Here is a 26,966-nt window from a genome sequence, read left to right as displayed (position 1 = left end):
AATATGTATCCATTTTCCTATGAATGAGTCTAGCTTCTCATTCTTTATGGCTGAGTAGTATTCCTTTTATAGAAAAACCACATCTCCTTTATCCAGTCTCCAACTGATGGGCAACTGGGCTGTTTCCAAGTTTTAGCTATTACAAACTGTGCCGCTACAAACACAGCTGCACATATATCCCTTTTATATGATTCTTTTAATTCTTTTGGAAAGATACCCAGCAGAGGGATGGCTGGATCCAATGGAACCTCTAAACCTAGTTCTTTGAGGTATCTCCATACTTATTTCCATAGTGGCTGCCTATCCTAATGTTTTTATTGAACTTGTAGACAATTTTTAGATTTGTAACATTTCTCTGCAATATATTCAATATTATTTACAAAATTATCCAACTTTAAACACTTTATATTTTCCACATATAAATGTAGTTTCTTTAAAGATTATTTTACTTATGATGAAGATAAAATGAATGAATTTAGAATCGAAGACATATGCATATGTACTTTTCTGTACAATGAAATATATTACAACAAAAATTCAATTAGACTCAATATTTTATCTAAAATACAAGCAAACTCCTTTATATGTAGGAAAATCTGCAATGTAAATATAATATTCAAAATTATTCCATACCTATCGAATTCATTTCAAAGAAAGCCTACTAAATGAATATAGATAATACATTTTCAAATTTAAAAAGAATTTTAATGATGTATTCTACTTAGATGAATAAAAAACGATCATTTCTCATTTGGGGAGGATTTAGTTTCTTCAAATTTCATGTTTTTTTGAATAAAGAGAGAAGGAAATGGAAATAAAGCAACTACTGCATTAATATACTTATCTTTGTGGTTATGTTATCAGTTTAATTAACTCATTTTGATAAAATTTGCATGGTTTTTGAGTCTGCTTTTTTATTTTTAGTAAGTACCCTTATACATTCTTGCATTGCTACAACTTATAGTTATACCTGTTATGTACAAAAATATTTATATGCTTGTATGCTTAAAATTTTCAGCATAGTAAGAATGGCATTACCATGGAATAGTACTTTACTATAAAGAGTGACAGATGAGTTATTTGTAGGAAAATGGATACACCTTGAGACCATGTTAAATGAAATAAATCAGACACACAAACTTAAATGTCTTTTTTCTTATATTAAAACCCCAAAATATAAATAAATTATAGATTAAAACAGAATATAATAGGACACAAGTGAAAAATATTCTGCACAAAGGAAGAGGACCAAGGGATGGAGAGAAGAGAGGTATTAGGAAAGGGAACAGAGGAAGAGGGTTGAAAAAAAAGAATAAAGATGTTATGTACACATACCAATAACCTCTGATGAATGTAATCATTACGTACTGAAAACATGTACTCATAAAGAAAAAATAGAACAGCAAAACCAAATCCAAATAGGAGGTCAAGATGGTTTTATTCAACTTGTTAAAGGAGAGGGGGGAATCAGCATACAACAAACCTTTATTTTTCCCCATGGTATACTTTCTAAATTTGCTTTTTAAAAATTTTACTCTGTTAAATTTTTAAAAAGCAATCAATAATATAAAAATCTGCTATGATCATTCACATTTTTAAAAAGAGATAAGGATATAAAACATAAGCATATATATAAGATATATATGTTGAAGATTATTCATTTTGATAATGAAGTGGGAATACTAGAAAGGATTGAAAGTGACATAGCCATTCTCATTAGTTTACATAGTTTTCATCTGCTACTTCTCTCTAAATTACCAAGCTTCTCATTCTTTATGGCTGAGTAGTATTCCTTTTATAGAAAAACCACATCTCCTTTATCCAGTCTCCAACTGATGGGCAACTGGGCTGTTTCCAAGTTTTAGCTATTACAAACTGTGCCGCTACAAACACAGCTGCACATATATCCCTTTTATATGATTCTTTTAATTCTTTTGGAAAGATACCCAGCAGAGGGATGGCTGGATCCAATGGAACCTCTAAACCTAGTTCTTTGAGGTATCTCCATACTTATTTCCATAGTGGCTGCCTATCCTAATGTTTTTATTGAACTTGTAGACAATTTTTAGATTTGTAACATTTCTCTGCAATATATTCAATATTATTTACAAAATTATCCAACTTTAAACACTTTATATTTTCCACATATAAATGTAGTTTCTTTAAAGATTATTTTACTTATGATGAAGATAAAATGAATGAATTTAGAATCGAAGACATATGCATATGTACTTTTCTGTACAATGAAATATATTACAACAAAAATTCAATTAGACTCAATATTTTATCTAAAATACAAGCAAACTCCTTTATATGTAGGAAAATCTGCAATGTAAATATAATATTCAAAATTATTCCATACCTATCGAATTCATTTCAAAGAAAGCCTACTAAATGAATATAGATAATACATTTTCAAATTTAAAAAGAATTTTAATGATGTATTCTACTTAGATGAATAAAAAACGATCATTTCTCATTTGGGGAGGATTTAGTTTCTTCAAATTTCATGTTTTTTTGAATAAAGAGAGAAGGAAATGGAAATAAAGCAACTACTGCATTAATATACTTATCTTTGTGGTTATGTTATCAGTTTAATTAACTCATTTTGATAAAATTTGCATGGTTTTTGAGTCTGCTTTTTTATTTTTAGTAAGTACCCTTATACATTCTTGCATTGCTACAACTTATAGTTATACCTGTTATGTACAAAAATATTTATATGCTTGTATGCTTAAAATTTTCAGCATAGTAAGAATGGCATTACCATGGAATAGTACTTTACTATAAAGAGTGACAGATGAGTTATTTGTAGGAAAATGGATACACCTTGAGACCATGTTAAATGAAATAAATCAGACACACAAACTTAAATGTCTTTTTTCTTATATTAAAACCCCAAAATATAAATAAATTATAGATTAAAACAGAATATAATAGGACACAAGTGAAAAATATTCTGCACAAAGGAAGAGGACCAAGGGATGGAGAGAAGAGAGGTATTAGGAAAGGGAACAGAGGAAGAGGGTTGAAAAAAAAGAATAAAGATGTTATGTACACATACCAATAACCTCTGATGAATGTAATCATTACGTACTGAAAACATGTACTCATAAAGAAAAAATAGAACAGCAAAACCAAATCCAAATAGGAGGTCAAGATGGTTTTATTCAACTTGTTAAAGGAGAGGGGGGAATCAGCATACAACAAACCTTTATTTTTCCCCATGGTATACTTTCTAAATTTGCTTTTTAAAAATTTTACTCTGTTAAATTTTTAAAAAGCAATCAATAATATAAAAATCTGCTATGATCATTCACATTTTTAAAAAGAGATAAGGATATAAAACATAAGCATATATATAAGATATATATGTTGAAGATTATTCATTTTGATAATGAAGTGGGAATACTAGAAAGGATTGAAAGTGACATAGCCATTCTCATTAGTTTACATAGTTTTCATCTGCTACTTCTCTCTAAATTACCAAGGCATTAACTGAACAAAAAATAGTAAATGCGCAGTTGTTTATATAGAGTGGTACCACAGTTTACAAACTTAATTTGTTTTTAACATTTTGGGGGAAGATGACAGCAAGTGACCAGGAAAAAGTAATGGATGCTCTTTTTGTCCCTTATCTCTTATCCTAGCTACCCAACCTTAGGGTGGGTAATACTCACACCCAGGTTAGGGCACCCTTAATCCTACCCAGAACTATGCCAAATCAATCAGTAGACTAATTTAGTAATCACACACTTTTAATCCTAGCATCACATACTCTAGATTCAGCGACCTCTGAAAAAGCCTCACATATAACTTCATGAGGCTTTGCGGGGGGTACATTTGAATAAAAGCAAAGAAATCTACAGCTAAGCCAATCCTAGTAAAAATGCTGAAAGCCCAAAAGTAAAATCATGAATGTAACAAGAGAAAAATAATGACACATTGTGTATACTAATAAAAGAATGCCAATAAATGTTATGGCTTATATCTAGATGTCCAACCAAAGTCTCATGGGATCATAGGTGGGGTTTTCAGAGATGCCTGAATCTAAGGTATGGATTAAGAGTGCATGAATATAGATTAGGAATGGATAAACTTTTTATTTCACTATTGGTTTGATATTGTTCTGGGGGTGGATAATGGGAAGCCCCATCCTGGTTGGGGGAGGCATTACCCAAAGCATTTGTAGCTTGGATAGGGTAAAGGATAAAAAAAAGATTGCTTCTTTGCTTTGATGCTCTTTCTTCCTGTCTGTTCTGCCAGGGACCATTTCTCTTCTGTGATGCCTCTCTGCCATACCACCTTGCCTTGCAGCCAGCCAACTATTACAACTGTGAGCTGCAATAATCCTTTCCTCCTTTAACTTGTGGGTTTTAGGTATTTTGTCAAAGCAACCAGAAAAGTAACTAAGATAATAAAATTGATAGCTAACCTTCAGAAACAGTAATGCCCAAAAGGTCACAGAATAACATTCAAAGTATGGAAAAAAACAAACATACTGTGAAATAAGAATCTTACATTGAATACGATTATTTTCCAAAAATTAAGTCAAATAAATATATAGTTTATGAACTTAATTTGTTTCATGATTTTTAGGGAGATAGCTGTTTCTGTGTTTGTGTTGGGAAGATGGCTGCTATAGCTTGTATCTAGATGTTCCCCCAAAATCCTCAAGTAGTAATAGGTGATTCTTTTCCAATGTGGCATGTTCTAGGGTGTATGATGCTGGGATTAAATTGTGTGATCCGGGATTAAGTACATGATACTGGGATTAAGGGTACCCCAACAGCAGGTAGCCTAGATGGAATATAAGGGACAGAAAGAGGGTTGCTGGTGCTTCTTTGCTAACTTGCTGCTTTGCTGCCTTCTGCCCACCAAGAACTTTTTCTCCTATGCAATGCCCCTCTGCGATATTACCCTGCTTTAGAGCCAGCCAACTAAGAACTGAAACCTCTACAAACTGTAAGCTAAAAATAAACCTTTCCTCCTTTAACTTTGGGTATTGGATATTTTGCCTCAGCAATACAAAAAGTGACTAAGACAATGCCATAGTCATGTTTGTCAATTGATGCAGCATTTGCAAATGGAAGCAAAACTTTGCCAAACACTTTTGTTTATGAGCTGAATTATATGCAAGCAGACATATTTGTTAACCAAGGTATTACTGTATTTCTAGAGAAATAAAAACTGAGCATTTGCTCCTAGCAGAGCTATCTTACAAAAATAATAAAGAAATTTCTTTAAGCTGAAAGAAAGTGATCCCTGATTTGAACTCACATTTTTTAAAAAGTGGCAATAAAAGTAACTATGTAGATAATCACAAAAGATAGTACAATTGCATGATGCTCCTGATTTTGAAAACTCATTTTAAAAACAATTATGTAAAACACCATGTACATAATTAAATTGTGAGATCTGCAATATAATTGTTGAAAACAACTAAAAAGGAGATGGATAGGATCAAAGGTGAACTGGAACAAGGAAAAGAGATCATTGCTAATTTGAATCCACAGGAACACATAAAGAAAACCTCAAATGTGAAACACAAAATGTAATGAAATAAATTCCATAAATACATACTTGCTTTATTTGTAAATTTCTTTGAAATACATATAATTGTTATATAGTGATAATTATAATGTGTATTGGATTTGTAACACCACATATAACATAGGTAACAATGACAGCAAAAAGGGGAAGAGAAATAGAGGTATATAGGACCAATATAGCTATATCACACTAAGGTTCAGATAATATGAATCTGAAGTAGATTCAGACAAATTAACCCATCTAATGTAATAAACATTCACCAAAATAATAACTAAAAAAGTGAAAACTTAATTAAAGAAATTAAAATATTACACTGGAAAACACTTAATGGGAAAGACTATAGAAACAAAATAAATAGGACACACTTGAGTAAATACCAAATAATTTCTCTGGTATGAAAAATTAAAAGTGTAAATAAGGTTCAAATGGTATAACTGGGAGTGTAAAAATGGCTAAAGGGGAAGTGTGAAGGGGAGGGGAAAGGAAATAAGGGAATAGAAAAAATGTGAAAACAATGAAAACAAAATTTTTGTAAATAGGAAAGGGTGAAGGGGGTGAAGGGAGGACAGGGGTATGGGGCAAAAACAAGAATCAAAATATATTGTGTAAAGATACAAGATCCCAATGATAAATGTAACTATATTGTTTGCTTTGAATGTACCAATAAACTTAATGAAAAATAAATAAATAAATGTAAAAAAAAGAAAAAATTAAAATTGTACATGACAAACCAACAATATCATTAACAACAAGTTGTAAATACAATAAACAACTCAATACTGTCTGTGTAAAAACAAACAATATCCAACTACATGCTCTCTATAGGAGATATGCTTTAGGTTGAAGATACAAATAGGTTGAAAATAAAAATAGAGGGAGGATATATCATACAAATGGTAACCATAAGAAAGCTTCAGGTGTATAATATCTAAATGCTATATAATGAGTTAAAGAATAAACCACAATAACTTTCCAAAAAATTAAATAAAGATAAAACATACCCAGACTTCCAAGATGTAGATGAAGTAGTGCTGAGAGGGGAATGTAATTCTATAATCATATACATTTAAAAAAGAAAGACCACCAACTGAATGACCTAAAAGGCCATTCTAAGACACAGAAAAAGAAGAGCAAACTAAACTTAAGTGAGCAGAAAGAAGGAAACAGTAAAGATTAGAGCAGAAACCACTACACTAAAAATGGGAAGCACAAAAAAGTTCTTTATTTAAAAAAAGAAAATGGAATTAAAGAATTAATAGAGCAGACCAGTAAGAGACAGAACTGCATGGAGCTATTCTATAGCTCTCAACCTAGCCCCATGAACTTGGCAGCAGGCTGGTAAGAGGTGGAACTGCATGGAGCTAGCCTACAGCTCTTGCCACAGAGAATGACCTAGGAAGCAGACTGGTAAGAGGTGAAAATGCATCGAGCTAGTCTACAGCTCTTGCCCCAGCCCCCGGACCTCTGCAGTAGACTGGTAAGAAGTGGAGCCAAAGGGTGCTTGTGGCCCTGCCACAGCCTCACCCCCCATGTACCACTGGCCTCCTGGCTCTGCTGGTATCTTGACTCACACCACAGAAGCACAGGGGCTCATAAAGGCTATTGTCATGAGCTCTAGCCTTGATTATTATCTAATTCACACAGTTGAAGGTGATAGATTAATAACTACCACAAATTGCCATTTTCTAAGCTGTGCTTGCTGCTTTTGTGTTGCTGATTATCACTTGGGCTAAGATTTTGTGATTGATCTAATCAATTGTCCTTCCTGACATAATGAAAAAGAGATTGCCTCAGAGTCATTAAAGACTGAAAAAACTAAAGACAAGAAATAACAGGAAGATTGAAGTATTAACCAGGTTTCAAACCAAGAACAGTACCAAAATCAAAAATAAAAATAATAAGACATTCAAAAAAGTTTCAAGCACAAACACAGACTTCCAGCTTACCAAAGGCAAATTCTGAGGGAAATGAGGTGGAAAAGTCCAATTATAAACCACCTGGAAACCCTGAACTAATAGTACAGGAAGTAACAGAAAAGATGAATGAGGCTTTAGAAAATTCAAAACAAAAATAATTTCCCAGATAACCACAGAGATGGTGAGAAAAATGAAAAGACATAATATAAAGAGATAAAAAAAATAGTTGAGCTCAGGACCATGATGGAAACCATGAATACCCAGCATAGGGAAGAAATGGAAACCCTAAATGCCCAACACAGGAAACAAATGGAATCCATGAAACATATTCAAACAGATATCCAAAAGATTAAAAATTCTATATCATACTAAAATTCAGATAGCAAATCAATAAATGTAATACACTACAGTAACAGAGTCAAGGACAAAAACCATATGATCATCTCAACTGATGCAAAAAAAAAAAAAAGCATTCAACAAAATTTAACACCCATTCATGATTAAAACCATACAGAAAATTGTAATAGATTGTCTTTATTTCACATTGATAAAGGCTACCTATAATAAACCAACAGCCAATAACATTCTACATGGTCAAAAACCAAAACCCTTCATGCTAAAATCAGGAACAAAACACGGATGTACACTATCACCACTCCTGTTCAATACAATTCTGGAAACATTACCCACACCAATTAGACAAGAGAAAGAAATAAAAGGAATAAAGACAGGAAATGAAGAAATAAAATGGTCATTATTTGCAGATGACATGATACCCTATATAGAAGACCCTAATTACTCCATCAAAAGTCTTCTATACTTAATAACCAAATTCAGTAAAATAGCTGAATAAAGGTCAACACACAAAAATCAATAGTTTTGCTGTACATGAAAAAACAGATTCACTGAGAGAGAAATGGGACAAATAATTCCTTGCATAATCATATCCAAAAAACTGAAATACTTAGGAATCATCCTAACAAAATAAATCAAAGACCTCTAATCTGAAAAGTACAGCAGTCTGTAAAAAGAGTTTGAAGAGGCTATCAGAAAATGGAATGGCATCCCTTGTTCTAGGATAGGAAGAATCAACATAGTGAAAATGGCCATACTTCTAAAATATAGATTCAATGCAACCCCAATTGAAATCCCAGCAGCATACTTCACAGACCTTGAGAAAACAATCCAACAATTCGTTTAGAACAAGAAGAGACCTAAAATAGCAATTCTCAGCAATAAAGACAAGGTAGGGGTATCACAATTCCCCAACTTGAAACAATACTACAAAGCTACTATGATAAAAACAGCACGGTACTGGCAAAGAAACAGACCTGAGGTCCAGTGAAACAGATTAGAAGATGATGCAGAAACAAGTACAACTAAAGACACACTCAGCCACCTCATCTTCCACAAAGGAGCTAAATACACTCACTGGAGGAAAGATAGCCTCATTAATAAATGGTGATGGAAAAACTTGGTTCCAACTTGCCAAAGATTAAAATTAGATCTATATCTCTCACGATGCACTAAAATAAAATTGAAATGGATTAAAGATTAAAACAGAAACACTAAACTGGCTGAAAGAGAGGTTAGGTATAACTCTTGAAGACATTAGGGAAAGATTTTATGAACAAAACCTCAGCTGCCCATGAACTAGCACAAACAATCAACAAATGGGACGTCTTATTAAAAAGCTTCTGCACAGCAAGAAAAAACATCAACAGTGTAAAGAGACAACCCATAATGTGAGAAAATTTTTCACCAGCTCTTCCTCAGACACAGGTCTACTATTTAGAATATAAAAAGAACTAAAAAAATCAAACCTTCCAAAATTAAAAACACAATAAAAATATGGTCATCTAAATTCAACAGTCATTTCTCAAAGAAGTAGAAATAGCAAATAAATAATGAAAAAATGTTTAACATTACTGGTCATTTGAGAGATGCAAATGAAAACAATTCTGAGATTCTACCTCTTCCCCAAAACAATGGCTGCTATTATAAAATCAACCAATAACAAATGCTGGCAGGGCTGTGGAAAAAGAGGAACCCTTTTCCACTGCTGCTGAGAGTGTTGACTGGTGCAACCACTGTGGAAATCCATATGGAGATACCTTGAAGAACTAGGGTTGGTGGTCTTGTTTGACCCATCCATCCCCCTGCTGGGTATTATCCCCAAAGAATTAAAGGAATCATACCACAGAGATATATGTGCACTATGTTCATATCAGCACAATTTTTGAAAGCTAAAACTTGGAAGCACCCCAACTGCCCATCCAACTGGAGACTGGATAAAGATAATGTGTTTTTTTTAATATAAGATGGAGTACTACTCAGGCATAAAGAATGAGAAACAAGACAGATTTATAACTAACTTTATGCACATTGAGGCAATACCCTTAAGTGACATGAATAGGACACATGTGTAAATACTGAATACTTTCTCTAGTTTGAGAAACTGAAAGTGTAAATAAGGACTAAAAGGCATAATAGATAATGTTAAATAGGAAGAAAAGTTGAAAAGGGGAAGGAGTAGGGAAAAAGAAATAAAGGAATGGAATTAATATGAGAAAAAGAAAAAATGGAAAGAAGTGTTTGTAGATAGGGAGGGATGCAAGGGTTGAAGGGAGGGCAGAGAACTGGGAAAAAAATAAGAAAAAAAAATAAGATGGATTATGTACAGGTGCAAATTTCCAATGATGAATGTCATTATACTGCATACCTTAAATGTATCAATAAAATTAAAACTAAAATATGGTATTAAAAATATTAGCCACAGCAATTAGACAAGAAATAAAAGCAACAAATACAGGAAAGGAAAAGGTTAAACTCTCATTATTTGCTGATGATATGATATTCTACATAGAAGACCCAAAAAACTCTGGCAAAAGACTTCTAGACTTAATTGACAGATTCAGTAGAGTAGCTCAATACAAAGTAAACACTCAAAAATCAATAGCCTTTTTCTACACCAATAACAGATTCACTGAGAGAAAAATTAGGGAAACAATTCTTTTCACAATAGAATACAAAAAAATGAAATATCTAGGAATCAATCAATTGAAGGAAGCAAGAGATCTCTACATTGAGAACTACAACACTCTGAAAAAGGAGATAAAAAAGGATATAAGAAAATGGAAATACTTCCCCATTTCCTGGGTAGGAAGAATCAACATAGTGAAAATGGTCATGATTCCAATACTGCTATACATATTCAATGCAATCTCTATTGAAATCCCAACAGTACATTTCACAGAATTTGAGAAAACAATACAAAAATTCATTTGGAACCAGAAGACACTTAGAACAGCAAAAGCCATTCTAGGCAACAGAGACATGACAAGGAGTGTCTCAATATCCAACTGGAAACTATACTACAAATCCACTGTGAGAAAAACAACATGGTACCAGCCAAGAAACAGATCAGGGGATCAGTGGAACAGGTTGGAAAAGACAGAAACAACTCCAGAAGTACTCAACTACCTCATCTTTGACAAAGGAGCCAATCATCCTCAGGGAGGAAAGACTGCCTATTTAATAGCCAAAGTTTAAAACTATATCCCCATCTTTCCCATGCTTCACCATGCACTAAACTAAAATCAAAGTAGATTAAAGTTTTAAATATTAAAATAGAAACACTAAACTTGCTGGAAGATAAGTTAGGTAGGATTCTAAAAGGCATTAGCATAGGAAAGGACTTTATGAACAAATTCTCAGTAGCATGGGAAGTAGCACAAATAATCAACAACTGGGATCTCATCTTTTTAAAAAGCTTCTACACTGCAAGAAAAACCACCAACAGAACTGAGATAACCTACATTGTGGGAAAAACTTTTTTACCAGCTGTCCCTCAGACAAAAGTCTAGTATCTAGAATATATAAAGAACTCAAAAAAATCAGACCCCCTAAAGACTCAATTTAAAAATGGGCATCTGAAATGAACAGATACTTCTCAGGAAGCAGCAAATAAATATATGAAAAAATGTTTGGCATCACTGGCCATTTGAAAGACACAGATGAAAACAACACTGAAATTCCACCTCACCCCACAAAGAATGGCTGTTTTCAAGAAATCAACGAATAACAAATGCTGGTGTGGTTGGGGGTAGAAAGGAACCCTTCTCCATTGTTGGTGGAAGTGCAGACTGGTGCAACCACTATGGAAATCAATATGGAGATACCTCAAAGAGCTAGGATTAGAAGTTCCATTTGACCCAGCCATCCCTCTGCTGGGTATCTTTCCAAAAGAATTAAAAGAATCATACCACAGTGATATACGCACACCCATGTTTATAGCAGCACAGTTTGTAATAGCTAAGACTTGGAAATAGCCCTAGTGCCCATCTACTGGAGATTGGATAAAGAAGATGTGGTTTTTCTATTAAATGGAATACTACTCAGCTATAAAGAATGAGAAACTACAGTCATTTACAGCTAAATGGATGCATATTGAGGCTATCCTCTTTAAGTAAAATAAATAGGACACACATGGGTAAATATTGAATCATTTCTCTGGTGTGAAGAACTAAAAGTGTACATAAGGATCAAATTGTATAACTGCTAATGTGAAATAAGATGAAAAGTTCTGAACGAGTAAGGGAAATGGGAAGCTAGAGTAAAGGAAAGAAAGGAAAAGAAAAAAATATGAGAAAAGAAAAAATACAAACAAAGTCTTTGTAAATAGGAAAGGGTGAAGGGGCTGAAGGGAGGGCAGGGGTATGGGGAAAACATAAGAACCAAGATATACCACATAAAGGTACCAAATCCCAATGATGAATGTAACTGTAGTGTATACCTAAAAAGAATCAATAAATTTAATGAAAAAAAAAGGAAGAAAGAAGCCAATCTCGTAGAAGCCAGTATCATATATTTTTGCTAATATGTACAATCTAGAAAGGAAGGATGACACAAAGACTGACTATTATTAAAAGGGGAGTGGTCAGAGAATAAAGGAAGAAGTACATAAGGGAAGGAAATAAGGGGTTGGACATAATCAACATATTTTATATGTGTGAATGAAAATACCGCAGAGAAGTCCAATATTTTATAAAATTATATTAATAAAATGTAAAAGCAATGCACAAAAAACACAAAAAGTCAGCTCAGAAATCCAAATCTACTAAAACTATAATGAAGACAAATAAGAGAAACAGAAATTAAAACTACATTGACAGTCTATCTCATGCCAATTATAATGACTATTGTCAAGAATACAAAAAGAATAAATTCTGAAAGGGATGTAAGACAAAAGAAGAACTTGGACTCTGTTGATGGAAAATGTAAAGTACGGCCACTATAGTTAAATTTTTACAGTATAATTAAAAAAATCTAAGACATGAAACAGCTTGGGATTACACAATGGGGTATTATTCAGCAATAAAGCACAAAATTATTTAATTCATAGGAAAATGAATAATGTTGACCTCAATGATACATATGTACAAATATGTCAAAATGAAACTCATTATTCTTGAAAATTGCACATGATTAATTTATACTGAAGCGGAATGAAAGATGTACTATTCAATTGTCATGCATTCAAATTTTTATGTAATAAAACACTCTATATTTACATTTTTATATAATAAAACACTCCTATAAAAGAAAAAGTAATGAAGAAAAGGATATTTATGTTGAGAAAACTAACTGAATTCATTTCCTCTAGACATATATAAAATGCTTAAAAATGTTCAAAATAAAATAATAATACAAGAAATTGTTTTTCCTCTTAATAACACACATGAATGTTAAAAGAAAAAGCCATGACAATAGATTTAAACATATCAAGTAATAACTATAGCACAAAAGACAGTGGGGGAAAACAAAGAGATCTAAATGGTTACATTTCCATATTTTATGTGAACAGTTATAATGTTAGCACTAACAGATGTTGAGTATTGAAGGAACTATCCTGTAATCTCTGGAGCAACCAAGTAAAAAGTTGGGATAAAAAAACCTTGTATAAACTCAAATGAAATTTTATTTAAATATTCAAATAATTCAAAAGAACACAGAAAGGTAAAAAGAGAAACAATAGCAATATGATAGAACTAATAGAAAACCAATAATAGTAAGATCACATAAAATTGAATCAGGGCTCTAAATCATTTTACCTATTTGATTTTTAATAAATATAAATCAGGAGTCAACAGAATGAGACAAAATACAGTATAATAGAAAATATAACTCACCTTTCTTGAAATCTAAACATCAAACTAATAATTAGCAAAAATTGAATCTACACAAATAAAATTAAATTTGACCTTTCTTAAGGCAGATAGGAAATGTATGCTATTTCCAAGGACAATTGGAAATTAAGACAATTGGCTATGCCTTAATTATAAAGCAAAGCTCAGTAAATTTTGTAGAACTAGTATCATATTACATTCTCTGGCTACACTCAGAATCAATCACACACAAAAAATGTTTAGATACCTGAAAACATTTATCTAAATTCATGTGTCAAAGGAGAATTATAATAGGAAATGGAAAAAACCTTATATTTAACATTAATAATATTTTATAACATTAATGAAATTATATATAAGAAAATAGATACAGCTAAAATGGCACTTAGAGAATATTTTATTTTAGAAAATAAAAATGACATAAAAAAAGGAACAAAATAAACCCAAAGAATGTAAATAGAAACATATTGGGTTTTTTGTATGTTGTTTTACATTTTATTAGTGTAATTTTACAAAATATTGGAATTTTCTGTGGTATTTTCACTCACAGTAGTATTGAAAGTCAGAACAATATACTTCTGTTCTCTCGATTCCTATTCATTCTTGAAACTGTCCTAATTTCCTACATATTATTACTACTACCTTAGAAAAGATCCATTACCAACCATCCATTATCTAAATTTTGGTTGAGACAGCCTCTAAGTATAGCTTACAAAGTGAAGAAGTGAGTTGGCAGCAAAAAAAAAAAAAAAAATAAATGAAGTACAGAAATTTGGGGGCATAATATAGGAAGTATAAAGAAAGATTTAGAATTAAAAAAAAAACACTTTTCTATCACTCATGCTAATACCACCACTCCTATTTCAAGTCAAGGCACTATGTCTCTAGTGTCTAGTTCTTGGGAAAGCAAATATCTTACCATGCGGAATTGTGGTCTGGAAAGGGCGGCTCGGGCTTTTCAGGTTCCATAAAGTCAAGCTACCATCTGAATGGCTGCACATGAACTGTTTGCCTTCATGATGCCAATTAATTGAATGAATAGCCTAATAAAATAACAATTAAAACAAGCAGAAGGGGGAAGAAAGTAGATATATCATTCTATATTCCAAAAGAAAAATATTTTAACATGAAATTCTTATTTAAATAACATTTAAGAGAATTTTTTCTGATCCCAATCAAATTGTCTTTGGCTTCCACTCTCTACAGACTTACAAACAGCAACAAAACTCATCTCTTAAGATAAAGAAAAATAAATTTTCTAATATCATTAGCTTACACTGATACAGAGAACTTTTGTAAATAATCTAAAAACTTACAAAATGTTAGGAAATGTAAAATGGCTTCTGTCTCTAACAGAAATCTGCTTTGTTTAATTCAAAATTAATCATTAGTGGGGATTTAGATCAGTGGTTCTGCTGCCTACCTCAAAATTAATCAGCCCCTAAAGGTATAGAGGAAATGGGAAGGATGGGGGATGTGGAGAGCATGTCTGCCTAGTTTGCTGAGTTTGTGCCCAATTAGTGCTTTAGGCTGATATAGTTATTTTCTCTTGCATGAAGGGAGGGCAGGGACAAGGGGAAAAAATGAGAACCAAGACCTGTCATGTAAAGGTACAAGATCCCAATGAATGTAACTGAACTGTATACCTAAAATGTACCAATAAACTCAATGAGAAAAAAAAATTAACAGACATTAAAGGCATTGACCACGAAATGGGACATCCCTAACCTTGAACACCCACCTTCTGTGCACTAGGATAGCTAGGGGAATGTTAAAGTAAATTCCCCAACTGCAAAGAACTGTTACATCTGGGTTAAAGTTAACTATCTTGTTACCATGATGTGAACCATGAGAATGAAATGTAACCATCCAAATGAAGTCTAGGCTGTAAAACCCTATAAAAGGAGGAATTGTAACCCAGTGTTTCATCAATCCAGGCACTCCTTATGTGTTATCAACCCTCATCAATGAGTAAATTTGTTATTTTACTTCCATTCTGCTGCCTGCGTGTCACTTACAAATTCCTTCTGCAATGACATTACATTACATTATTTTCTAATATTATTAGTTCACTGAAATTCTATGTCCTTCCTGTATCCTGTGATGTTTATTTGAAAACTTATTTACATAAAGTAAAATGATGATTATCAAAGATAATTTATTGCAAGCTAGATGCCTATTTCGATTTAAGGTAGCCAATTTTGAAAAATTATATAAATAATAGCTACCATATACAGGCAATTTATGTGCCAAACTCCATGGCAATATATATTCAATAGTTTCAAGTTAAGTAAGATTCAAAAGTAATTATTCTATATGTTCAAGTTAGTATATTCCCAGTGCTATCATGGTATGTTACATAAAGTATACATTTAACAAATATTTGTTGAATGAATAAGTGTAAATGTCATACACACATTTCTTGGTATTCTTTCTAAATGAATAAATTAACAAAACTTGGGTAATGTCTTAATTACAATGAAAGAAATTCTAGTAGAAAAAAAAAGCAGAACAGATATATTCAACATCTTTTCCTTAATGGAAATTCAATACAGGGAAGATTGATATAAATACTTATCATAATTATTTGGAAATATTTACAATTACATACATACATATGTGTATGCATATTTGTGTATGTGTTTATGTGTGAGAAAAGTTCTAAACAATAAGTATTGCTAGAGTTACAGATAATTGATAGCTAAAGAATATGATACAATCTACCTCCAAATATAAGTAAGGTTTGATTGAATTGAAAAGGCCACGTGAAATACTGGACTTGTGTTTTCTCTTACCCTGGCCTTCAATATTATACAGAGTAAACGTTTTTGCAAGTCTCCAGCACACGTATTTGGAAGGAAAAAACTCTTCACTGTTTTTTCCTCTGCATATTTCTTTCTCCCTTCTGTATGTAGTTCATAGGAAATACTGTTCCTTTTCCTTCCTTATCTGTTAACTTTGATAACAGTTAATGTAAAGTCCTCTCAGACTGCTTTGCTACCAAAAGTAGATGCAGAGAAAGCATCCTCAACTCTAAGGCTTTGTCCTATCCCATTGAATTTCTATCCACTGGAGAGGACAAGTATAAACATTATAACTACAATAAAACCTAAATAAGTATTACTATAAATGAAGTACAATGTGGTACAGAAGAGTAGGCATGTAGAACCAGCTTGTTCTTAAGAGACAAGGATAAAGTACATATGTGTGGAGCTAGCATTTGAACTGACTTGGTAGGTATTTTATTTATTTGATTTTATTCTTTAAAGAAGGTCTTAACAGGTTTACTAAAAACCAAAAATTATACAACTAATCTAAAAATTTTAAATTAATAAAAAGTTTTATAATAGGTAGTAGTTTGAAAGATAACATACTAGTCATATTTAGTCAATTAGGTGGCTGGGTCTTCTTGAAAATGGAAAAGAGAAAAACAAGAAAACAAACAAAAAAAAGGAAACCCAAAAATTTAGGTAATAATCTGAAGAAGGAAATGCAGCAGTTCCTCTAAGGACACAAAGTTTTCCTTAGGCCAAACTATGAAAGATTCAAGAAACCAACTTAATCCACAAAGAAATTCATAGACTGAGAGTAAAAGGATGGAAAACAGTTCTCCCCGTGACAGGAGCCTGGAAAAAAGTGGGGATAGCTACATTATTTGCAGACAGAGTAGTCAAACCAAAACTAATTAAAAGAGACAAAGAAGGCCACTACATCCTTGTAAGGGGAATAATACAAGAGGAAGAAATGACAATTGTAAATATCTGTGCACCAAATACTAATGTCCCCAAACTATACAAAATAAATATTAATGGATATGAAAAATAAAATAAGCACTAATACAATTGTAGTGGGGGACCCCAATATCCCACTGTGACAAATAGATCATCTAGATAAAATATCAACAACAAAGTAGCAGAACTGAACCAAGACTTTGAACAAATGCACTTAGTAGATGTCTACAGAATGTTATACCATAACAAAGTCAGAATATACATCCTTTTCGGCTGCACATGGGTCATTTTCCAAAATAGACCACATGCTAGCTCATAGAACATGCTTAAGTAAATGCAAAAGAATTGAAGTTATTCCCTCTATATTATCAGACCATAGTGCAATTAAACTAGAGATCAATAGCATAAGAAACTGCAAGAACTTCACAAACACATAAAAAATGAATAACACCCTGCTGAACAACCAATGAGTCACAGAGGAAATTGAAGAAATTAGACAGTTTTTACAATTACATTGATAATGCCAATGTAACATACAAAATCTATGTGAACCAATGAAAGCAGTTCTACAAGGGAAATTCATAGCAGTAAATGCCCATACTAGGAAAACAGAGTGAGCTCAAATAAACAACCTAATGCTTAACCTAAAGCTCTAGAAAAAGAAGAGCAAGACAGACAAAAAGCTGACACAATGGAGGAAATTACAGAGATCAGAGAAGAAATTAATGTAATGGAAACTAAAAGAACAATACAAAAAAATCAACAAGTTGAGTTGATTTTACAAAAGAATAAACAAAATCAATAAACCCTTAGCCAACCTTATCAAAAAAGGCTCAAATATATGTAATTAGGAATGAAAAAGGTGAAGTCATAACAGATCCACCAGAAATCTAGAGGATCATCAATACCTACTTCAAAAACCTGTTGTCTAATAAAATGAAAAACAGAGGAAATGGAAACATTCCTAGACACAAATGAAATTCCAAAGTTGAATGAAGAAGATATAAAAAGTCTAAACACCCCAATTATATTAAATAAAATTGAAAATGTAAGTCAAACATTACCAACAAAGAAAAGCCCAGGTCCTGATGACTTCACTGCTGAATTCTACAAGATATGTAGAGAAGAAGTATTGCCTCTGACCTCTAAACTTTTCAATGAAACTGAAAAGGAAGCAATACTTCCAAATTCATTCCAGGAAGCAAGTGTTACTTTGATTCAAAAACCAGAGAAAGGCCCAACCAAAAAGACAACTACAGGCCAATCTCCCTAATGAACATAGATACAAAAATCCTCAATAAGACAATGGCAAACAGAAAACAGAAGATCATCAAGAAGATCATACATCCAGACCAAGTCAGATTTATCCCAGGGATACAAGGATGGCTCAACATACATAAATCAATAAATGTAATATACTATATTAATAAAGTCAAGCATGAAACCATATGATCATTTTAACAGATGCAGAAAAAGCAGTGACAAAATTCAATGCCCGTTCATGATAAAAACCGCACAGAAAATTGGAATAGATGGTCTTTATCTCAACCTGATAAAGGCTATGTATGAAAAGCCAACAGCCAACATCATACTACATGGTCAAAAACTGAAAACCTTTACACTAAAATCAGGAACAAGCCAAGGATGTCCACTATCACCATTACTGTTCAATATGTTTTGGAAACATTAGCCACAGCAATTAGACAAGAGAAAGAAATAAAAGGAATAAAGATAGGAAAGGAAGAAGTTAAACTGTCACTATTTGCTGAAGATAAGATACTCTTCATAGAAGATCAAAAAAACTCTGCCAAAACACTGCTAGACTTAATTGACAGATTCAGTAGAGTTGCTGCATGCAAAGTCTACACTCAAAAATCAATAGCCTTCTTGTACACAAATAACAGACTCACTGAGAGAGAAATTAGGGAACAATTCCTTTCATAATAGCATCTAAAAATGAAATATTTAGGAATCAATCTAACATAGGAAGCAAAAGACCTCTACACTGAAAATTACAGCACTGTTAAAAAATAGATTTAAGAGGATATAAGAAGATGGAAAGATATCCTCTGCTCCTGGGTAGGAAGAACCAACACAGTGAAAATTGTCATACTTCCAAAACTTCTATACAGATTCAATGCAATCTCTATTGAAACCCTAACAGTATATTTCACAGAAGTAGAGAAAACAATCCAAACATTCATTTGGAGCCAGAAGAGACCTAGAAGAACAAAATACATTCTAAGCAACAGAGACATGGCAGGGGGTATCACAATTCCCACCTTGAATCTATACTAGTAAGCCATTGTGATTTAAAAAAAAAAAACAAAAACAGCATGGTCCTGGCAAAGAAACAGACCCAAGGATCAATGGAATAAATTAGAAGATGCAGAAAGAACACCAGACATACCCAGCTACATCATCCTTGAAAAAGGAGCCAACCATCCTCATTGGAGGAAAGATAGCCTCTTTAATAAATGGTGTTGGGAAAACTGGCTTTCAGTTGGCCAAAGATTAAAACTAGATACCTATCTTTCACCATGCATTCAAGTAAAATCCAAGTGGGTTAAAGATCTAAATATCAAAACAGAAACACTAAACTTGCTGGAAAATAAGTTAGGCAGAACTCTCAAAGACACTGGCGTAGGAAAAGACTTTATGAACAAATCAGCAGCAGCACAAGAACTTGAACAAAGAATCAACAACTGGGATCTCATTGTATTAAAAAGTTTTTCCAGTGCAAGAAAAAGCACCAACAGAGCTGAGACAACCTACAGTATGGGAAAATTTTTTACCAACTACTCTTCAGACAAAGGACTACTATCTAGAATATATAAAGAACTCAAAATAATCAGACCCCCCAAATATAAAGACCTCATTAAAAAATGGGCATCTGAAATGAACAGACATTTCTCAAAGAAGCAAAAGAAGCAAGTAAATATGTGAAAAAAAAAAACAGAGCTGAGACAACCTACAGTATGGGAAAATTTTTTACCAACTACTCTTCAGACAAAGGACTACTATCTAGAATATATAAAGAACTCAAAATAATCAGACCCCCCAAATATAAAGACCTCATTAAAAAATGGGCATCTGAAATGAACAGACATTTCTCAAAGAAGCAAAAGAAGCAAGTAAATATGTGAAAAAAAAAAGTTCCACATCATTGGTCATTTGAGAGATACAGATTAAAACAACACTGAGATTCCACCTTACCCCAGAAAGAATGGCTGCTATCAAGAAATCAACCAATAACAAATGCTGGAAGGGTTGTGGGTAGAAAGGAACCCTTCTCCATTGTTGGTGGGAGTACAGACTGGTGCAACCACTGTGGAAATCAATATGGAGATGCCTCAAAGAACTAGGATCAGAGGTTCCATTTAACCCAGCTATCCCTCTGCTAGGTATCTTTCCAAAGGAATTAAAAGAATCATACCACATCAGTATATGTGCACTCATGTTTATAGTGGCACAGTTAATAATAGCTAAAACTTGGAAACAACCCAAATGCCCATCAACTGGAGACAGTTTTTCTATAAAATGGAGTAGTGCTCAGCCATAAGGAATGAGAAAGTAGAAACGTTAATAGCTAAATGGATGCACATTGAGGCTATACTCTCTCTCTTTTTTTTTTTTGTACCCTGAATTGAACTCGGGTCCTTGCGCTTGTGAGGCAGGTGGTGGAACCACTGAGTCAAATCCCCGGCCCAGACTCTTAATTGAAATAAATAGGACACAGTTGAGTAAATACTGAATAGTTTCTCTAGTGTAAAAAACTAAAAGTGTAAATAAGGTTCAAATGGTGTAACTGAGAGGGTGAAGTAGGAAGAAAATGGCTAAAGTGGAAGTAGGAAGGGGAGGGGACAGGAAATATGGGATAAGAAAAAAATGTGAAAAAATGGAAACAAACTCCTCATAATTTGGTAAAGGTGAAGGGGATGAAGGGAGTGCAGGGGTATAGGGGAAAAACAAGAACCAAGATATATTATGTAAAGGTACAACATCCCAATGATAAATGTAACTTTAGTTTGCTTCAAATGTAACAATAAACAGTCGGGGGGGGGAAAAACTACAAGGTTAATGAGGAACTTAAAAACCCAGAAGTCACTGAAGATAATATTGAGGAGAGCATTGGGGACATATGAGAAGTCATTTAAAATCACAATTATAAGGTCAGGGATTTAGCTCAGTGGTTCCGCCACGTGCCTCCGGAAGCACAAGGTCCTGAGTTCAATCCCAAGTCCAAAAAATTAAAAATTAAAATAATATAATAATTATGGATTGTTTCTAGATACAAGAGACAAAGTACTAAAAAAATTAAAGGTTTTTACACTAAAGTGAAGTTTCTAAATATCAAGATTAAAATAACAACACATAGAAGTATCCACTATAGTATTCAAATAGATAATAGATTTATATACCTAGAAGTCAATATTTAAAATAATGCTGGGGCATAAATTAGGTATATTATTATACTCTACTTACATAGGCTGTTACTAACCCTTAAAATTTCATGAGAAAATTACTTTTAATCACTTTTTAAGGTTGGAAGACTTCAATACTTTCTAAGCCAAAGGAAAACTAGGTAATTCAGCATTGTCCTCCAGGTTTTGTATTAGTCTGGTCTGCTTTAACTCCATGTGACTAAATAATCAGGTGGTATTTGGACTTTTGGCTAGCCACTACTTTTGAGAAATGGAGCAATATCCATACTATTTTTTATTTTGGTGTATTTTACAAAAAACAAAAATGCTAGGTTAGCTCTAAAAGATCTTCTTTCCAGGTGCCCTAAAATTGACATGAAGAACATACTCAACAAATTACACATATATTACATCATTTACTTCTGAGCTCTTCACTACTCTACTGTTTTATATATACCATAAAATTTCAATTTGAGAGTTTCTCTAAGAATTGCATTAGGGATCCGGGGATTTAGCTCAGTGGTTCTGCCATCTGCCTCACAAGTGCAAGGTTCTGAATACAATCTCTGGTACAAAAAAAAAAAAAATGTATTATGAGATCTGGGGATTTGGCTCAGTGGTTCTGCTGCTTGCCTTGCGAGAACAAGGACCAGAGTTTGATCCCTGGTACCACCAAAAAACAAAAAAAAAAAAAGAAAAGAAAAAGAAAATGAATTATAGAGTTTATGTAATCTTCTATATATTTAAGCACCTAAACTTCAAAAATTTAGCTGATATAAAGGGATGGGAAAAAATATGCAAAGTATCCTAGGGTGACAACAGGTTCATCTGGTGACATTTTCCCCCCAATGATAAAACAAAAAAGTGAAACAAAAGAAAGAGTATGGTTGTGTGTGTGTGTGTGTTGCATATGTGTGTGTGTGTGTGGTGTGTGTGTGTGTATTATATAAGGGGCTTTTTCTATTTATTAAAATGCTGCCTTAAATTATTAGGAATTCTTTCCATATAAGAATGGATGCTATTCACTCTATCACTCTCCACTCCCACCATTTTATAAATTTCATAGTATAGATGATCAATTTTATTTCCACAGCTACAATAATTCCCCTTTTCATCTTTTACCTTTATTTCACTGTCTTTATATTCATTTCTTCTGAAAAGGGAAATAATTCATTGCATGGAGTCAATGTCTGAACTGAAAGTGTCAAGCAGAAGACTATTCCTTAATAAATGAGAGTTTGTTGCTTCTCCTAAGTGAAAGCCTACTCAGGCTTAGTTATGGACAACAAAACTTCCAGATCTTGCATTTACATTCCCATTTACAAAATCTTTCTTTATTCTGAGAAGGTTAAGTATTAGAAAATATGGCATTTCAACCTGACTTAACCTTTTTGCCATAGAAAATAAATTTTCTAAGGTGTGTAAATTGTGTTTTTCAGACCTTAAAGACCATAAGGCAACACATAAGCAAGGAATCTACAGGAAAGAAAGTTGAGACAGAAGAAGGGATACAGGATACTGCAGGATTCAAAGTATATAAAGTGCAAACACAAAACAAAACAAAAAATTGACAGTGAAGGCAAAATTCCCACTCAGGAGAATGATTCAGAGTTGAAACTTTTGTGAACAACAAAAGAAAGTGAAAGTTACTATCAGAACCAGGTAGTTTTCCAGTGATAAAAATACGGGTAAAGTACAAATCTTAAAATAAAAAAAAATGACAAAACGACAAAACTCTTTTCAGGTATTTTAGAAGTCACTTACCTCATCATAATAAACTCTCAGTTCCGCTCTTTTAGATTTCAAGTCCCAGAATACTACAGTACCATTTTCATAACCTATTAGCAGCTGAAAAATATTAAAACAATCATTTTCTTAGTTTTGATATTAGATTAACAAGGCTCAAATAAAAAAAGTCATCATGAAACAACTTCATTTATAAGACTAGCTTTTCTAGAGCTTCAATATGTTTCCTATATTGAGACATTTTCATCACAAAGAAATTGAGGAGACATATACACCATATCATATATCACATGCTAACCTATAAATATGTATCCATTTCATGGACAATTAAAATAGCAAGTAAATTTTGCTTCAATATAAACATTTACTAAATGAATTCTAATTCTAAAAAAGAATTACAAAGCTAATATATATGACACAATATAAAAATCAGCGTGAAAATTGGAGGAAACAAATAGGATAGAAAATGAAGATGAAAAGTAATATTTACCAACTATAAAAACACCACTTAACTCTTATTCACTTGAAATACATGGTCAAAAATTTGGCTTCAATTTTCTTTATGTCAAATCCTATTTTATTGATTTAAATTAGTATTTTAAACTGACAGTTTTATAAACCCTCCAAGTTCATAAAATTCTCCAAGAGAGTTATATCATGATGTTTGCTTTTAAGCTAATAAATAAGCTAATTTAAAAACACTGTATAGGAATTCGAGAACAGATAAATTTTAATATTAATTCATTAAAGCAATTTTATGCTATAACATATATTTTATTATTTTAATAATATTCACACATATTAATAGATATTTAATATTTAAACATATTAAGTTATTAAACTATACACAATGATTTTTAAATTAATTTGACAAAAATTGAACTTCTTTACAAATGTAACACGAATTTTTGTTACACAAATGTCAGATAAATATATTTAAATACTTATTAAAATAAAATTAAAATAAAGTCATAAACTATTGTAAGATACATTTTAACTTCAATCTATTTTGTACATTTCAGAGAAAATAAGGCCATTTTCTGTTGCACATAGGAAACTAAGGAAAAGAAAAATCTGTTATTCTAAGTTTGGAAATATTATGCAAGAAAATGAGAAATACAATTTTTCAAATTTTCAGCCCTAAGTCATAAAGTCTTATTCTAAAATAATTTTTAGAAGTGACTATTAGAATGATAAAAAAGTGTATAAAACATTATTAGTAAAAGTCTTGATAAATCAGAAAATACTGAGCATCAGGATATCATAAATAGATAACTATATAATATGATAATATAGGAAATCTGATATTAAAATCACTTACAGAATGAAGGAAGAGATAAGTAGCCCCTGACATTCAGGAGACATCAGACAAGGTCACTCTGTAATAATGAAGGATTAAGACCAAAACAAAACCACTATGTAATCATATTTGTCCATGCCAAAATGTTTACAATGCCTAAGCCACAATCATGTTTGTATGATTTTTTAAAAATGACTCTCATAATACAATGTAAATAAGAAGAAGACAAAGAAGTAGGGTAAATTGTTCATTATGTCATCAGGATCTAAAATTGTGTCTGAAAAAAAGTAGGTATTTGTTAAATGTTATTCAATAACAAAGAATCAAAATTGTACATACTATATTCTAATTATAGTGATGATTAGAAGTCACTGACAAAAATATTTTAGAAACTAAAACAGTACTATTTAATTAATGGGCAAAGAAACAATCTTAATGAACTGTATGAAATAAAACTGGGAAAAATACTTCATATTAAAACGTGATAAGACAGATGATCTTAAATACATACGAAAATAAGAATTTTCAAGTGTTTCATGATACAAATATTTTATTTTTAAAAGTCAAGAAAAAAAGCAACCTTTAGAAAGAGGAAAACTAATGAGATACTAATGCAAGAATAAGTGATGTGTTTCATTTATTCAAATATTCTTTTATATCTTTCAGTCAGGAAGTTTGAAAATTTTCCTATTTTATATGGGTTCCTCTTTTCATTATCTCTTCTAAAATATTATAATTTCTGTAGTTGGATTTTAATATGCAACATTTTAAATTCATTATTTATATGTTTCAGTGCGGGTTTCCTTAGGTATTCCAGGGATGTTATCATATAATCTAAAATAGACTGTTTTATGTCTTCCTTTCCAATTTTTATTCCTCTTGTATTTGTTTAATTGCATTGATAAAATATCCTGTAGTGCTAAAAGTGCTGGAGAGGGTGAGCATTCTTGCCTTCTTCCTGACTTTAGTGATAATGCCTCCAGTATTGAGAGAAAGACAGTAGGAGAAGACGAAAGGGGAGTAGGCAGGAAGAGAAGGAAAAAGGAGGTGAAGGAAAAAAAGGCAGGAAGGAAAGAAGGGGAAAGAGTCGGATTGATGCATTTGATTCATAGTTTACAAATTTCTCATATTGGATGTTTAACTTTTAAATGCATCTTTTATTATGTACTTAATGAATTATGATGAAGGGAACATACTCATAAATTACTATCTATGTCAAGAATTAAAATGAAGACACAATTCAAGAAAAACAAAAACAAAAAAACATTTAGAAGTCTATTTAATAAATACCCTTATTCTTATGAATGAATCTAATTTCTCATTCTTTATGGCTGAGCAGCAGTTCATTTTATAGAAAAACCACATCTTCTTTATCCAGTCTCCAACTGACGGGCAAATGGGCTATTTCTAAGTTTTAGCTATTACAAACTGTGCTGCTATAAACATGGGTGTGCATATATCACTGTGATATGATTCTTTTAATTCTTTTGGAAAGATACCCAGCAGAGGGATGGCTGGGTCAAATGGAACCTCTATGCATATTGAGGATATACTCCTAAGTGAAAAAAGTCACATGTGTATAGATACCAAATAGTTTCTCTGGTGTGAAAAACTATTAATAGTACATAAAATCCTAATGAGCTAACTGACAATATGAAATAGGAAGAAAGGTCTAATGGTGTAGGGAAAGTGGGAAGGGTAGGGGAAAGGGAATAAGGGAAAATAAAAAAATATGATAAAATGAAAATAAAGGGTTTGTAAATGGGGAGGGCAGGAAGGGGTGAAAGGAGGGCAAGGACAAGGGGAAAAAATGAGAACCAAGACCTGTCATGTAAAGGTACAAGATCCCAATGATGAATGTAACTGTACTATATACCTAAAATGTACCAATAAACTCAATGAGAGAAAAAAAAGAAAGCTTTGGGAAATGGTGATATGCAAAATGGCTATAATTAGGTTATAGAATGGAGAAAAGGTGGAAGAAAAAATGACAAAATTTGAGGAAGGACTGGAGGTAGCAGTGACTGTAAAATATTTTCTAATATTTCCTTTCTGTGTGCATTTGCCAGATATTCTTAATGTATATTTATTATTAAAGAATTTTATCA

General features: G+C 32.3%; 1 protein-coding gene across 7 annotated transcripts in view; it reads right to left on the bottom strand.

Annotated features, from left to right (window-relative positions):
* Positions 1-26,966, bottom strand: part of Stxbp5l (syntaxin binding protein 5 like) — a 391,696-nt gene that overhangs the window by 218,968 nt on the left and 145,762 nt on the right. For all 7 annotated transcript variants that reach the window (XR_781365.3, XM_033768099.1, XM_010630004.2 and 4 more), the window contains 2 exons: positions 23,577-23,660; positions 14,577-14,700 (listed from right to left, as the gene is read on the bottom strand). Coding sequence is in view for 6 of the 7 variants with exons in the window: in XM_033768099.1 (XP_033623990.1) it covers positions 14,577-14,700; positions 23,577-23,660 (208 nt within the window). In the remaining variant the exon portion in view is untranslated. The remainder of the gene's footprint in view (positions 1-14,576; positions 14,701-23,576; positions 23,661-26,966) is intronic.

This window comes from Fukomys damarensis, unplaced genomic scaffold, assembly GCF_012274545.1.
Source record: "Fukomys damarensis isolate Sample0158 unplaced genomic scaffold, DMR_v1.0_HiC HiC_scaffold_24, whole genome shotgun sequence".
NCBI lineage: Eukaryota > Metazoa > Chordata > Mammalia > Rodentia > Bathyergidae > Fukomys > Fukomys damarensis.
This window is presented reverse-complemented; position numbering and strand designations above follow the sequence as displayed.